This window comes from Thermobia domestica, chromosome 1 (genome assembly GCF_964235325.1).
Source record: "Thermobia domestica chromosome 1, izTheDome1.hap1.1, whole genome shotgun sequence".
Lineage (NCBI taxonomy): Eukaryota > Metazoa > Arthropoda > Insecta > Zygentoma > Lepismatidae > Thermobia > Thermobia domestica.
Window position 1 is genome coordinate 386,203,123 of NC_137454.1, and position 17,144 is coordinate 386,220,266.

Sequence of the window (17,144 nt, forward strand, 5' to 3'; positions counted from 1 at the left end):
AGATGACACATGAAAAGGTATGTATACTTAACATGTTTCAGGTACTATGATGCATGTTCAGTATGTGCGGCGTTGGTAACACGGTAATCCAGTTCTTTCAATAGCATGTTCCCGTCAATGTTCGTTATGAAACTCACTATAACAACGCATAATGCCCTGGTTACCAGATGTATCTTTTACATATTGGCGTATGAATGCACGCTTGACTATCATAACCCGATCAACATTTTGCATATTGTGACACACGGAAATTTATCTCCTACATTTGCATCATTTTGTAAAGTACTATTGTAAACTTGCCATCCAGCGGACGAGTACATGGCATTTAGTGCCATCTAAACATACTAAGTGTAAGTAGCTTTTCAGGAATCACCCATCTTTGTCGGTCTAATGCTTCTAAATACACAGGTTTATATTCTAATCATATATGTGTGCAGTATGCTGCCTTCTTTTTTTTTTTTACAGACTGTACAAAATGTCTATCATCATCTATCATCAATCTATTAATATGCTACAATAGCAATTTAAAACGCTTTAGCTCCAACCTATAACTTTCGCTATCAAATCTTTCATTTACGGTTATATGTGATTTCACGTTTAACAAAGACAAACATTTTAAGTATGTGTACTTTAAATAGGTTATTTATTAAATAGATCTCTTTCATAAAGTTTGTTCTAAATTATTGTTCATAGCCTTTGTATTTTTATAAGCCTTCTCCAAAATCAATGCAAATGAATTGTGCTGCCATCTTAGGAGTTCTTTCAGACTATACTAGCTGAACCTGCGCTCTCTACATAGCGCATCATTCGCATATGAGCATAATATCCTTCCCATTCCTCACAACATCTGTACATGTCCCTTTACAGACACAAGTGAAAGAAGTCTTGAAAAAATCGGCAAGGCGTATCATAAAGGGGAGATTTTATCGATTATTAGTTTCTCAATATCTCACACCGTTTGCAAGATTTGAGCCTACTTCCGATTGGAGTTTCTAATTCATGTATGACCAGTGTTTTCTTTCTTCTTGCATCCAGTATGTAATAAGCAAATATATTACATACACAATTAATTATAATGTCAGTTATATATGATGTTCATTGGGCAAAACACTCCAAACAATAAAGATTTATCTTAGACTGGAGAAATGATTATCCTTCCTTTTTCATTATTATTTGGCCATGAAACAAACTAGTGGGAGATATATGCAACCCTTGAGACATAGAACATTGTGGTGTTGGAATGTATAACGCGTAGGATATGCTGTTTTTATTTATTTCAACGCTTCCAGTGTACCATAAAAATGTAATAAAGAAATAATGGTCATGTTTTTTTAATATTCAATTAGAAGTGGACAATCTACGCAAAATTTCCAATCGATCAGTGAAAACGTCATCTTTCTAGAGCCTATAGTTTCCGAGATCTCATTGTCGAAAGGATTGGCAGTGAATGCCATTTTTTAATCAATAATATAATTATGGGTAAAACGGCACCCGAATGGGACGTCTTATTCTCTCCATGATCTTCAAATACACTCTCAATAATTAATCAGGTTTCTAGCTCAACAAGGCACTATCGCACTTCAGATCTCTCAACAACTGGCGTTTCATAGTTGAATGAACTTTCTCTTTTTCCTGAAATCAGCATTCTAATTTACACACTTTTAGCACATAGGAATAAGATATCCGGTGCATTTATTTGTAACACTGATAATGGTGATGAAAACGAGACAAAGCAAGTCAGTAGTAGTGTCAGTGTTCATAGTTTAAGGGAAATTTACCTAATCTAGGGAAATTACGTAGGTAAATTTAGCAAAAACGAAAAGGAAATTTTCGATAAAATGTGAAAATCCATGAAATTCTCGTGCTAATTGATTGACCAATATAAATGCTGGGTTATGCTTAGCAAAAGGGGTCCAGAAGCACGTAAAAAAATACAAAATTTACAGGAGAAATGGATGATGCAAGTACTTACAAGGAAACCGATTCAAGTGTGACACGAAGTTGTGGACAAGTTTATGCTCAAACGAAGTGTTTTTGTGTAAAAATTAAACCCATTGGAGGGTAAAACCCTCGATCTCAACTGTTCCGGAGATATATAGGGGTAAGGAGAAATTTGGTGCTCTGATATTTTGTGGATTTTCGGCTATGTTGCGAGTGAATACGTTTGAAAATTGCGTTGAAACGTTAAGAAAGATGCACCAGAGCGAATAAAAGTTATGTTGAATGTTGAGGTAAGTGGCGTAGCTTTTACCCGACGCCGAAATAAAAAGAGGCTATGAGGAATAACAAACGCCATTAACATATAGAACAAAATTGTATAATATTACTTGCTAATATATCATTTCTTTAGTCCGTAGAAAATGGGAAATGGTGATACGAAAATGTATTAATTATATTGCCAAAGGAACAGTGACGTTATTATGTGAACAAAAATACCAGGCCATATTCTGTGCAAAAGCGTTATAGAAAAACGAATCAAATAATACGAAACATAAACACATATTGTTGCAAACGTAAGTACGACAGTGTGTAGTTTGTGACATACATTAAAAGGCAAATATGAATCAATAAACGAAAATAGTATCTTCCACTTTAAAACGAAAACCTGTACGCCTATATACTGTATATCACATACAGTTTTAATCAGTTAATAATTGTAGAAATTATAAAAGCTTGCAAAGTTCGGACGGCTACCAATAAAAAAAAAACATTTTTTATGCTATTTGAGTGATGATGCTTTTAGTCGATTCAGCATACCAAGAAACCTATACATAGACACATTACACGCCAATTTTAGGCAAGAATGGAACTTCGGTATTTTCGCCTTCCCTCTCCAAAACATTCTTCACCTAAATTTGTTATAGACTCTTCGGTTTTGTAACTCTCATGTATAAGGCGACGTACTACTACAGTTTCGTGGATGAAGGAATCTTTCATTTTCAAAAATCTCTTTTACTTGTACTATCGCTACTTATTCAAAAATTCGCAAAATATAGGAGCACCAGCCTTCCCCTTATTCCTCTATATCTCCGGAACGGTTGAGATCGAGGATTTTTCCTTCTAATGGGTTTAATTGTATGCAAAAACACTTCGTTTGCGCATAAACTCGTCCACAATTTCGTGTCACACTTGAATCGGTTTCCTTGTTAGACCTAACATAACGTAACCAAATCTAACCTAATATTAATATAAATAAGCGAAATTATATATATCTTTTTTTTTTTTTGGAAAATTATGCTGGACCCCTACACTAACATAATTTAACATAAACTAACCCACCTAACGTAATCTGAACAGAAATTACCGAAATTGTATTTTTTAAAAAGAAAAATGCTGGACCCCTTCTATTAAACATAGTCCTAAAGACGCGCGCCGACTACGTGGGTGCTCCGGCGTTCCAGCACCGACACAAATAATCTTGTGGGTGCTGCGGTTACACAAGATTTTGTTTGATAGAAACAAATTAAATATTTCTCACTTGTCAAAAAATAATCAGCAATTAAAACACGGGGATGGAAGTTAAAATTTCTAACCTCTAAAACTTAATTGTTTGTTTGCAATGTATTTGTGCAAAGGGAACCAAGGCAAGCAACACACTCCCCTCTTCCTTGCCTGTCTCTGGTCTAGTCAAAGGCAGTCGTCACAATAAAAAATGGAACTATGTTGTGAATAGAATGGAGCACAACCCTTTATGACACTGTTCATGAAAGATTTTAACTAAAAGGAAATCAATCAAAAAATATGGAGACTCCCCTGAAAACATATAACACGCTTTGCCACTGATACGCACCCACATAAATTTTAAAAAGTCGGCGCCGCTGGGCCTAAATGCTTAAGTTTTTATTTGTTCTTCAGAAATGAACCAGTACAATAGCAATAATGTGTGTGTGTGTGTGTGTGTGCTCATAGTAGCATAACTTACACCCATTATTTACTGGGTGTATTTTTGTGTATTTTTTTGTAAAAAAGTGAAGGAAAAAGTAAAAAGGAATAGAAGCAAAAGAATGAATAAAACAAACGTGGTTAGAACTTCCTTTCATATGGCTAAATTAATCTTAATACATAACCTCTGTCATAGGAACTTAATATTCAATGAACTAAATTTGATAAGAAAAGAGAAAATTTTGAGTCATTTGATGACAATTTTTGCAGCGAAATCTACGAACACTGAATAGTGTACGTGTAAGAACTGAGTTATTGATTCGGGTGCAATAGTGGTTAACCCGACAATTTCAAAATTAGGAATATAGGCTTAAAATTTAGCATTCACTTCCGAATATTATTTTACAAGGGCTTCTATTTGGGAACTAGAACAACGAAACTAAATTTACACTTATTTGCTGCGTAGGCTTCTACTAAACGTTGAGATTTGTTTCGAATTTTTTAAAAATTTTTGTTGTGGACCTAGGTTGGTTGGACTACTGTTGCTCCAAGGTTTACAATTGTATTAGTGTCTACATAATATTGTAGGACATTCTTCCCATTTATTGTATAGTGTTATTTTGTCAATTTTGGGGATAGATTTAGTTTTGAAGATTTCTTGAATTTGCTGTTTTTCGAATCTATTTATCCTACTTTGTACTCAACAACATGTAACCTTAAATATGAGTCTACTTAAAATCTCATATAAATTAGATATTTAACTTTCATTATTTACGATCTAGTATTAATTGTTTTTTATTTAGTGAGTCTCTTACTTGAAGTATCTGTGTTTTAGGCTATCAGTATACCAAACACATTATGAAGATTATACGCAAATGATCTGGGCTCAAACATTTGCCGTTGGATGTGGTTTATGTGTTTACAAAGAGGAGGATGGTATTCACAATTTATTCGTATGCAACTATGGACCACAAGGAAACTATTATGGTATGCCAATATATCGAATAGGAAAAGCATGCAGTGAATGCCCAGTAGGGACCAGTTGTTCCAAAGATTTTAAAGGTCTCTGCGGTAAGTTTTAAATTTCAATAGTGTAGCTTCTAGGCATGAATATCGTCAGATGTTTTCGATCGGTTCAAAGCACATTTTCTTTTCTTTTTTCATGATTGCCATACCCACTAGGGAACAGTGACAGATCCATAGCGATAATCAGCATACACAATACCTATTTGAAAGAAATATACTGACCATGAAATAAATTCCGACATTATGTTAATCCACGATTGAAATTCATAATAAGCCATAGAGGCTTTACTCTACTAACGGCGAACAAGATAAATTTGTCTGTAGAACTAAGTTCAAAAAGTGTTACGTCTAATACGACGATACAGAGGTTTTTAGCAATTTCCATAAATTATCCTAATTTCAAATTGTTTGAACCTTCTTTGCTTCCTAACGGTGAACAACATTCAATTACATAGTTATTCATTAGTTCAGTAAATGTCAGTAGTCCTTGTCAAACATCCCTCGCTGAAACATTTTGCAAATTTTCAAATATAATACAAAGTAAAAATATCTTTCTCCTCCACATGAATAAAGAAAATAGAGTACGTCTTATGTGCCAGCAAATACTTTTAGATGCTTTACTACTTTTAGGAAAACGCAATCAACTTTGCCCTGTCATCTTCTAAACAAAAATTTTGGTGGAACGTATCTCCCTGTTTCCTCTAACTAGAGAGGCCCATGGGTACACTATTGAACTAGTGTAACAAAACAAACATCCTCTAAAACCTGTAGGGTCTATGAGAATTAACTACGCGGTGTAATTAGCTACTGGAACGCAGAATATCTTGAATCATGATTAGCTGTGACACTTACTCGAGAAGGATACAAAAGACACATAAGATATATTGTGATGTGGCAACGTAAGTACTGATGCAGCTGCATGCAGGATTAGTATAATAGTTAGGTTTTGCTTTCTTTTATTCATTTTATATTTATTAAAAGTTTCGATTGAAAACTACGGAACTACCGCTGAGAACAAGTGATGACTAGAAATCAGCATTTAGGAGTCATTGGCCAAATTATAGGTAATAGCCAGGGTTGCAAACTCTAAAAAATAAAATTACCGTCACCTGTTCATAATCTTCAAAACAGATGAAGAAAAACTGTAATTTTAACCTTGAAATATATAGTTAAATCTAACAAAAAATGCCGGTCTGTCGATAAAAATAGCAGCCAGTTATCAACCCTAGTAACAGTTAAACTACGTGCATATATGCATATTGACTAATCAACACTAGTGTTGCCACGAAACGAGACTTCAGACTGTCTCGTGTAAAGCATGTCTTGTCTCGAAAAGATGTGCTCGTCCCGTCTCGCCTCGAAGGGTTCTGTCTCGTCTCGTTTTGTCTCGTAAAATATTGCCGCATATCATGCGAACTAAAGTAAAATGTAGCAGACTGCACCATGCTGATCAAGATACAACAGTTATTACCCAGAATACACAAGAAAAGAAATGTTACGATAGCTACACCGTGAAGCATTCACCTCTGGTGCGTGTGATACTCGGTTCGATCTCGGTTAGTGCTATGTGAGCATTGTGGTGAAAAAACAACGAATGTGTGTGTTTTCTAGCAGTTGCCTCGTATCCTACCACTTTCTTCATTCTACTAATTTTCCCATCATAATCCATTCTGCGTGAGACAAAGTTGTCCAAAAGTCTTAAAAATAAATTCAAATAAGCTCACAAGGCAAGGACAAATTTACAAGATAATATTTCTCTGCTGTTATTTGCCTGAGGTTCTTCGACCCTGACTGCGCCTTTTTTTTTTTTTCATTTTGAAACATTGAAATTTGTTTCACCAGTTTCAATACACGAATATACAGTAAATTACTAGACACTAATGCCAAGTAACGTTTACACGACAACCAAAGTTCAATGTAACTGCACTGGCGACAGTGCCACAGCTAGGTGTCACCATCCCCGACACTACCGTATACAATCATCCCACTTGCTCTATAGTGTCTGTATATATATATATATATATATATATATATATATATATATATATATATATATATATATATATATATATATATATACTTTGATTTCATATATTCCATCCTTTAGGTGTTACAGTGTTAACCCAGATCAATCCAAAAACTACTTTCCATTTTAGAATGTTTAGCTTTGTTGCAATTATTTAAAAAACAATAGTATGGAACAAAATAATTTGAGTAATAGAAAGTATTTGATTGAAATTAGGTTACTACACAATGAGCTCTACTTAAAGTGCCATAGTACTGGAAGTTGACCGACACATCGGAGGAAAGAATGCTTGGGGACAATCTACACCCCCATGGTACAAATCTGTCCCCATACCCGCGGGGTCTGTGCTCCTATATGGTGTTTGCCCCATTTGTGTATCAAACTCATGACGGTACACCCAGATTAGCAAGTGGTATAAAAAAATTATTTTTGAGTGGCCATTTTGGATTAAAGATGGCGACTTTTTAAAAATATTTTCTTATATTGTCGTGATCGTACAACGTACACTTTCATAACTAGCCGAGCGGTCTGCGACGATAGATCATCGACTCGAAGGCCCCGGGTTGAGTTCCGGAAGTGTCATATGTATGAATTTAAACAGCACTTGTCTTTTTATATCAGTGTAAGGGAGCAAAATCGTGCGGGATAAGAGGATTTCAGTCTGAAAGATTTGGGAAAAATATCCTCCCCAGGTTACCTTCATGGAGGTAAGGAAATAGTAAAAATATAGGCTATACATTTTATAGCAAGATTAAAAATATGGTGTGGGTATCCTATTTCTTTTCTGTTAATTATGTTCTTCAATGTTTAAATTTTACACATTCTCATGATATTTTCTGCTTTCAACGGAGTTCCGTGAATATTACAGCAACTGTTTACACTTATCAAGGTTGAAATATTTTATGTGCCTGTAGGAAACCCTTTCTGAAGATAATTCAGGTTCTAATTAATATTATTCACTAGGAAAGGGAAACATTCCTCTCTCAACATGGAAGCAAAGGGCAATTTCGCCCTCTGGTCAGATCCAGCATTTCCGCGTAACAAAACAAATAATCCTGTAAAATCTCTTCACCTCCAGTGTTATTGTTAGTATCATAAATTTACTGAATGCAAACAGCAATTTGAAGGATTCATCGACAATATCTTGGCTTTCTTTGTCCTTTGCCCGGCTTCCAAACGAAGAGCTGAATTTTACAACATGACTGCTGTATATTGCAGATGCTCCTAAGCGAGCGATTGGTAAAATGGTAAAAGTATATATATATATGTGTGTGTGTGTGTGTGTGCGAGAGAGAGAAGACAAAATTTTAGTTGTAAAATGGCGTTGTGCTTCAGTTGTCGTTTTCGGTGCATTTAGCAAAAAGAATATCGCCACGAGAGAATACCGGTAATGACCAGTGTAGTCTGTTCTCTTCCGTCACCTCAGCCAGAACTTTCAACTACACCTTATGATGAGTGGAGACCTTACCCAGTTTTCAAATTGAATGGATGGTGGTGGTAGTTCGGTTTCTTGACCTTGTAAAAATCTTCCCTGTCTTTGTTTTGTTTGTCATAATTCCAGCCAGAAATGAAAAAATTAGAATTCCTCAGTTTACAAGGGGAATTTGGGGCAAGAGATAAAGGATGATATTCCTGGAAGCTCATGTATCACGATTGTTTCATTCAATAGACAGAGGACACTTTTCTATGAAGGCTTTTCAACATCTTTTCTCACAAAGTATTTCTCTTTTGCAATCTCTATGACCACTGCCAACTTCAATCTTGGCCTTTCCCGCCACCGTTTGCATTTTCGAGACGAGACAAGTAGTCTGCCTCGTCTCGTTTCTCGTCTCAAATGTTTCCATCTCGTATCGTGGCTCGTCTCGTAAAAATGTCTCGTCTCATAGCAATACTAATCAGCATGTAGAATAAATTATTTAGCCTAAAATTGCATAATTAGCAACACTGTTTGTAATCAAAGACAAATGAATCAATAAAGTTCCCTTTTCACTTACATTTTTGGTCGTACGTGTAATAAATTTTCTGCAATTGCTACTAAACCAAGTAAACAAGTAAACTAAATCTAATAGTTGGATTTTGTTCAATATTCTATCAAAAATTGAATATTACTTTTCAACTTGCTCTCATTGTTCAATTCGAAATCGACAGACAATTTTATTTGTATGTTATATACTCAGTTGTTAGTAACACTATATGCATTTTGCATTAATACAAACACAAGGTATTTGCGGTACTTATGCAACTTAAGATATTGTCCGTGCTGTGCCATGGGGGAGAGGTCGATGGCCCCGGGCGTCGAAGTAAGGGGGAGCAAAATTCGGGAGGAAAAAGAAAGGGAAAGAAAGAAGAGAGGAAAATGTTACTCATGTTAGGAAAATACATGTGCACATATATAAAATGGAAGGAAAAAGTTATAAAAAGTGCTCAAAATAACGGAAAAACAGGGTTTATTTTTTAAAATTTTCTTGCGCTTCACTCCATGGCGACGCTTCCGGCTGGTTTATCGACCTCACTCATAAGTACGGGGCGCCGTCGTATATTCTCACCCCGGGTGCTGATTTTCCACGGCACGGGATATTGATTACATTTCCTGAAGTTGGTTACCACAAGGTATGTTGTCCCTAACTCCAGTTCCAGTTCCAGTTCTCCTGTTTCTATAAGGAGAAGAAAAGCTTTCATATAGGTATGAAGCACTGTTTCGCGGCACCGTTTACACCGCAATTGTTTATTAATTTTTAATCTTATTTATTTATTGTTTTTCTCTACTTCCTGAATTATTTTTTAAACTTTTGCTATATTCTTGTTTTTCATGTTTTTTTGTACTTTTATACTATTCTCTTGCAAAATACTTTAAAATGTTCATATTAATTATGTCATTATTCAATGCTAACAATATTTTTAATAAGCTAGGGCCCTGCCCCAGTTTTCTGTATAATGTTGTTAACATTTCACTTCTGAATTCTGATTTTAGTTTACATTGAAATATTATATTTATTGGTCTTTATAATGTTAACAATTCATCTCTGGATTTTTATGTTTATATTGAAGTATTATAATATTATATGAAACAGCATGGCTTTATTCCACAAAGATCCACAATAACGAACCTTGCAATTATTACAGATTTTATAGGGAATTCATTAGATGTAGGTAGCCAAGTTGGTGTTATTTATATTGACTTTGAAAAGGTTTTCGATAAAGTTAATCACAACATATTACTAGAAAAATTAAAGCTTTTTTACGTTTCTCCGCCCTTGATTACATTCTTCTCGTCATAGCTATCTAAGCGTAGACGATCTGTTCTGCTTAGCTCATACAAATCTAAAAAATATATTGCATCCCCAGGGTTCAAACTTATGATCATTGTTATTGCTCTTGTTTATTAATGGTTTACCAGACTGCATTCGTAACCATGAAAAATTACTATGTGCGTATGATCTAAAAATATATGGTAAAATCATTCACTGGACGATACAAAAAATTTGCAGCTAAGTCTAGATCATATTGGTAACTGGTTTTCTAATCAACTTGGAGTCAATGCAGGCATATGCAAAGTATTATCATTCACTAGAAGCAAATAACCTCGTCACTTTGATTATGTAATTTTTTTAAAAAAAAATGTAGTAAATAGGCATTAATCAGTTGAGGATCTTGGTGTTACGTTTGATGCTAAGTTAACGTTTGACAATCACATTGTAAATATAACAACTGAAGCATTCAAACTATTAGGATTCGTAATAAGAACAGGAAAAAAATTTAAGAACTGTTCAACATTACGTAAGTTGTTCAATGCATATGTTCGTTCAAAGTTAGAGTATGTTTCTACTATTTGGAATCCGTCTCAATTAAAAAATTAAAGCAATTACAAAGAATTCAGGCAAAATTGTTGAAATTTCTAACCTACAGAGAAGCTCACATTCATCCTACTTACGACAGCTTATAAAACCATCCTTGAGAACTTTCGTCTTCCAACACTAGAACAAAGACGTCATATGATTGATTTATTATTAATTCAGAAAGTAACACAAAATATTTTGTACTGTCCTGACTTAGTTTCTTTATTGAATTTTCATGTTCCTTCATTAAAAACACGTGAAAACACTGACCTCAATTACTGTACAAAATAAAAAAACTAATATATTGATGAAATCACCAATCTAGAGAACAACAGCCTTGTATAATATAATGTGTGTAAATAACAATGAATTGGATATATGTGATATATGAATTGGATATATAAGGAATTTAGAAATGTCGTTATCAAGAGTTACGAATATGTAATTATGTAATTTTCAACACTGTAATTGGGCTATAGCCTATTGTGTTGGAAATAAATAGATAGATTTATTGATCTGTATTATGTTAATTCACCTCTAGATTTTTATGTTAGTTTACATTGAAATATTGCATGATTTATTGATCCTTCCTACACCCTACACGAACAAACCGGAGTGTCTCGACTTTATATTTTATATAACATACTTGGGGCGAGTTTCGTGTGTAGTCTTAATTGTAAATCTAGCCTTGAATAATGATTTTGTAATTAATTTTTCACTTATTGTTCCAGAAATAAACCGCGGAATAAAACTGGAGTCATTGTCAACGGTGTTGGTTCTCAGCATTGTGGTAACAGCGTGTATTATTGTAAAATAACAAGAAAACAGAAGCAAATACCCAGTAAGGTATTTTAAAACTTACAAAGATAGCTCAAGCTTCTGAGGAATAACTGTTTACGTTAGAAATCAGGCAGCAGTTGTAGATATCGCCTTAGACTATGACAAATGCTGACGATATTGAACTATCTACTTTGTCATGATCAACAAATATGCAGTACTCTGTATTATACTACGAAAATTAGTTCGCAGCAAAATGTACATAAATACATTGTATACGTTTAAGATTATTTAAGTAATTGTTTCCTTGCGAAAATAAATATAGAAATTTTATGAGAAATTACCCAAGTTTGGACAGACTTTTAAGCTTGAAATTATTCTTGTTTCACTAGAAATATTAGTACACACAATAAAGCGCTGTTTACGATATCAAATTTAGAACAACAAAATCAGGGATAATTTACTTTCCAAGGTCTGATTGTTTCTAATAGTGCTATAAACACGATATGTACACTCATGTACAAAATTATTGTCACATGTCTATAAATATGTTGTTGTAGGAATATAATTTGATAACGAATTCGCCCAGTATTTCTTATAATGTTGGTATGTGTATAATAGGCAAAGACATGCACTGTATGTGGCAAATTTCATGTCAAAAGAGCAGTAAATAAGAACAACAAAACGAAAATAAAACTTTCTTGTCCATTTAGCAACATTTTGTTTTACTCATTCGTATGTATATTTCTTTTGCTATGAAATTTACTACAAATATACATTTCCCGATTATACACATACACCCTCCATTCCAAAAGAAACCGAACGTTTTTTTTTTTTTTTAAAAAAAAAGCAATGTACATTTTGGAACAAATCATTTTTATTAATCAATGTATTCCCCTTCTGCATCGATACACATATTTGCACACTCCAACAAGTTGTCAAATGACTTCTCCATGTCCTTTATTGGAATGGTCTTTAGGACGGCGGTCGTCGCCTTCTCAATGGCATCAATCGATGCGTGCCACTTTCTTTTCATCGCCAAATGCAGTTTCGGGAACAGATAGAAATCGCACGGAGCGAGATCTGGTGAATAGGGCGGATGATGCAACCGAATAATGTGATTTTTGACCAAAAATTCAGTTACAAGTCGCGAACGATGTGATGGTGCATTATCGTCCAAAAGAGTCCAACTGCCGATTTCGCGATATTCGGGCCAAATACGACGAATTCTTGCCAGCAAACGCTTCATGACGCCCAAGTAAAACTCTCCAGTGACTGTCTGGCCGGGCTGAACAAATTCTTTGTGGATAATTCCTTTTGAATCGTAAAAACAAATCAGCATCACCTTAACTTTTGACTTCACCAAGCGACTTTTTTTTGGGGTGTTCCTTCATCCGGCGCTCTTCATTCAGCACTTTGCCGCTTTGTTTCGGGCTCATATTCAAAACACCACGTCTCGTCACCAGTTACAATCGATTTCAAGAAGTTTCGATCCTGCCGAGCACTTTTAACGATGTCTTTGCAATGCGCAATTCGATCAACTTTTTGGTCTTCGGTAAGTTTGTGTGGTACAAACCGCGAATTAACCTTCTTAAGGCCCAAAACTTCGGTCAAAATGCGGTATGCGGTTGTTTGAGGAATGCCTAATTCCATTTCAATAACTTTCACCGACGATTTTTTGTTATGTTTGATGAATTCACGCACTTTTTCGATGTTTTCTTCCGATAATCCGATTCTGGGACGGCCTGATCTTTCGTCATCATCCAGCGTCTCTCTACCCGATTTGAATCGCCTGAACCACTCGTAAACTTGCGTACGGGATAGACACTCATCACCATATGCATTTTGTAGCATTTGGTGCGTTTCACTAAAAGTTTTACCCAGTTTAACACAAAACTCAATTGCAGCTCGTTGTTTGAAACTCATTTTCCGACCGATGTACACAACACACTGACAGTTGAAACGCAATAACTTTGTTGCCGTGCATCAAAATGTCATGACATTTATACCAGTTGTCAATGAGGGACTACGCCATCTACCGGTAAAATATTACAACAGATGGCACTAGTGGTACTATTTGTTTTCAAAAGTTCGGTTTCTTTTGGAATGGAGGGTGTAGTATCAGTATTAAAAGTACCCTGCAAAATCATTATCAAATTATATTCTTACAAGACAGTTATAGATATGCGACAATCATTTTGGATATGAGTGTACATCGATCGATTCACGATAACGAAACAAATTGCAATTGAATCCATTATGATCAATGAATAAAAATGTCATGTCCTTCTAATATTGAAAGGTCAGTAGGCCTCTATTAAATCGAACTTAAATGTGATTCTCGAGCACGTACGTATATTAAGATTTTTTAAAATTAAAAATATCAAGTTGTTATTGAACATTCGTTCAAGAGTCGAGATCGATACATGCTGTCACTCACATCGTTGTCAGCTTTCTGGATTTATTAATGAATATAAAAGTATTTTATCGTGTACTATTTAGAAGGTTGAGAACAAATGCTGGTATCCTGTGGAAAGTTTCCTTCTAAATTCCATCATAATATTGCAGTGGAAGTAAAGGTCAGTATTGATATACTCAAATACCAAGAAGATATTGGACCGTTACTTTGTAAAATTACTGTTTTTATGAACGAAATGGTCGTTTGAAAAATATTTTTTTCTGCATCACAAGTTGTTAAGATAGAAAATAAATATTTTCATATTATTCAAGTAGACTTAAAAGAATGAACACTGAGAAAATTTATCGCTTTCGTTCGGAATTTTGGAACAAAAATTTCTGAGTTTTTACATTACACTGCTTTCCAATACAAGTACAGACTATATCTTACTAATATTCCAATCTATGTTATAAATACTTTGAAAAATACAATATCTATAGCAGACTGGTTGGTGTGTTGGATTAAGTGAAGGTCATATTCTATTAATATGTCATGTCACAAGTGATGAAGATGTTTCCTAAGAACTAAAAAGTTTAGAATATTTGAAAACACAAATTATAAATGGATATTATGCAAACATTCATCAATTAGACGAATTAAATAGTGTCTAAATTTATAAGATTTAATGGAACGAATATTATTTATGTAGATTGTGATTCAAATGCTCAGTCAATTACATTATTCTCAACATTAACCTTACAACTCTTAAAGATAGCGACATGATATGGTAACCCACAAACATGGATTCTAGTAATCGTATCTCGATATTGGCTATTCAGTTGAAAAAAAAAAATATTTATACCGATCTTACACAATATCAACTCTTGAGTGATACCCAAGCCTCCTTTTTTACGTATTGCAACAATTTCGAATATTTTGATTTTGTTCTGAGTTCCGAGCGTACACTGATCACTGATACAAGACTGATCACTGTCTCAAAAACTGATCAAATTGCCGATAGTATATCAGCCTTCTCTTGTATATAATGTTTTCCTCTCTCCTAGTGTTGAAGTACGCACCAGCGTGAATTCTGGAGATTCCAAAGTGGAGACTCATAGCAGAAGCTACATCTATTATGAAAAACTGAAATAATATTGCAGTTAAGACTGTAAAAAACTATGGCTGCCAGAGGCCCTGTATAAACAAGATTGTCCGGTATGAAGATTACATAGCACCCACATTTGTTCTGTATTTGCTTCTAACTACTGGAAGTGCATATTTTAAAATCATGCCAAAAAGGGTGTTCTCACTATATTTCAGGGCTTTACGAAAGAACTGAAACATTAGTTTCTGATAATGTTGTGTCGTTCGAGAACAAACTGACCCATCTAAATGGCTCTTCCGGATAAGGAGGATTTGTGGGTCCTATATAATCCTAATGTAGGTCCACAGAATAGCATTTGCAGCTGCCAAAAATTCAGCATCGCAGCACATAATCCAAATGCTGAACGTACATTTTCATTAACGAGTGGACAGTGGAGTAAGGAGAGGAAAGACTTGATCTGACAACAGTGGATTTCATTTTGCAGTGTTTAGTGAATTTGAACGTGACTTACAATGATTTTCATAATTATATACAGTGGAATCTCTTTAGTTCGAAGTCCAAGGGGACACGAAAAAAAAAAATCGAACTAACCAAAACTCTCATTTTTAAGTAAAATTAAGGAAACAAAATAATTGTACTGTACATGAAAAACTAATTAACACCTTACCTTTAAAGCACCGGGCCGTATTCAAAGTCATTTTCACGTTTTATTAGCGTCATACTAAGGGTCTGACTACTGCATGAAACATGTTAGTCGAACTCTTTAGTATGGAGCTAGTCACACATCAGAACGACTCTGAATACGGCCGACCATGCTTTTGTATGGAATTAGAATATGAGCAGCGATTCGACATTGTGCATAATGCACGCCAATAGATCACAAACGAATCTGGTTACCTTTTTTAGCACTGCTTTCAGTTCAGTTAAAAATAATTGCACAAATGTCTCGTACAAGATATTTGCTAGTAGAGGTCAGGGTTCAAAATAGTTCACTTCTGCAGATGGGATGGATACTTGCAGGTTATTGAGGAGGAGGGGAGATGCATACCAACCACCTTCTGTCGGATTCTATATAGCAGGAGGGAGTCCAGCGGAGATGGTATTAAGAAACGAAGCTTTTCCTTTCCCACGGCTGCCTCTGGGTAAGATAACAGATCAACAAGAACCAGTTAAAATTGCATTATTCTGTTTCCAATCTGTCGGACACTGCAATTTTTTTCGTTGTAAATATTTCAAATTATCCAAACACAAGGTTCAAAAGTTCGATTTATCCACGATTTTTTATCATTGTTTTTAATAGAGTATCCAATAATTCGAACTATCCAAGTTCGAATTAAAAAGAGTCCACTGTATTACAAGATGAACAGTTCCTGAGAAATACCAAATCAGCAGTTAGAATGTTAAATATCAGTTGGTGTTAGAAGCGGCTTTATGAAGTTTATGATGTACCTTTCGAACAAAATGATCAAGTAACAAGATGTACTGTTTTAAAAAGTTAACATTTTTAAATGTTAAAATAAATTATGTGTTGCAAGTTCGTTTAGAAATCTGCGTACAGTTTTTCTTTCTTTTTCTTTTTTTCACAACGTGCATCCTGTATTTCCAGTGGAGGAATGTGGCAATCCTACACGAAACTATAGTCGTTCGACTTTACATTTATGACACTCGTTTAGATCCCATCCAGTTAAGAAATTTAGGATCAACTCGAACAGTCAACACAGCCTCGCACTTGTGCAGCATGGAATTTGACGAAATTGTCGATAAGTTCTTAGGGGATATTGTTCCGCTCACCCAGGAGAGCGACCTCCAACTGTGAATGGTTGTTGGAGATACTGGCCGAGCCGCAATCCGTCTGCCAACCATATCTCAGACATTCTCAATGGGATTGACATCTGGGGAGCATGCTGGCCACACCTTTCGAGCTATACCCTCAGCTTCAAGCATCTCATCCACCAACCGATCTCTGTAAGGACAAGCATTGTCATCCATAAAAACGAACGAATCACCAATGGCACCAGCATGCGGCAGAACAGAAGGTTGCAGGATCTCATCCCTATACCTGCGACCCGTCAAAGACACATTTCGCATGATATG

At 35.0% G+C, this 17,144-nt stretch overlaps 1 protein-coding gene across 2 annotated transcripts in view; it reads left to right on the plus strand.

Annotated features, from left to right (window-relative positions):
• LOC145668351 (venom allergen 3-like) overlaps positions 1–12,331 on the plus strand; it is an 80,310-nt gene extending 67,979 nt beyond the window's left edge. The window contains exons 6-7 of one of the 2 annotated variants that reach the window (XM_081736126.1): positions 4,718–4,953; positions 11,502–12,331. In XM_081736126.1, coding sequence (XP_081592252.1) covers positions 4,718–4,953; positions 11,502–11,587 — 322 coding nt within the window. In that variant the 3' untranslated portion in view covers positions 11,588–12,331. The remainder of the gene's footprint in view (positions 1–4,717; positions 4,954–11,501) is intronic. The other variant, XM_081736117.1, reaches the window with a different exon arrangement.
• The last annotated feature ends 4,813 nt before the right edge of the window (positions 12,332–17,144 follow it).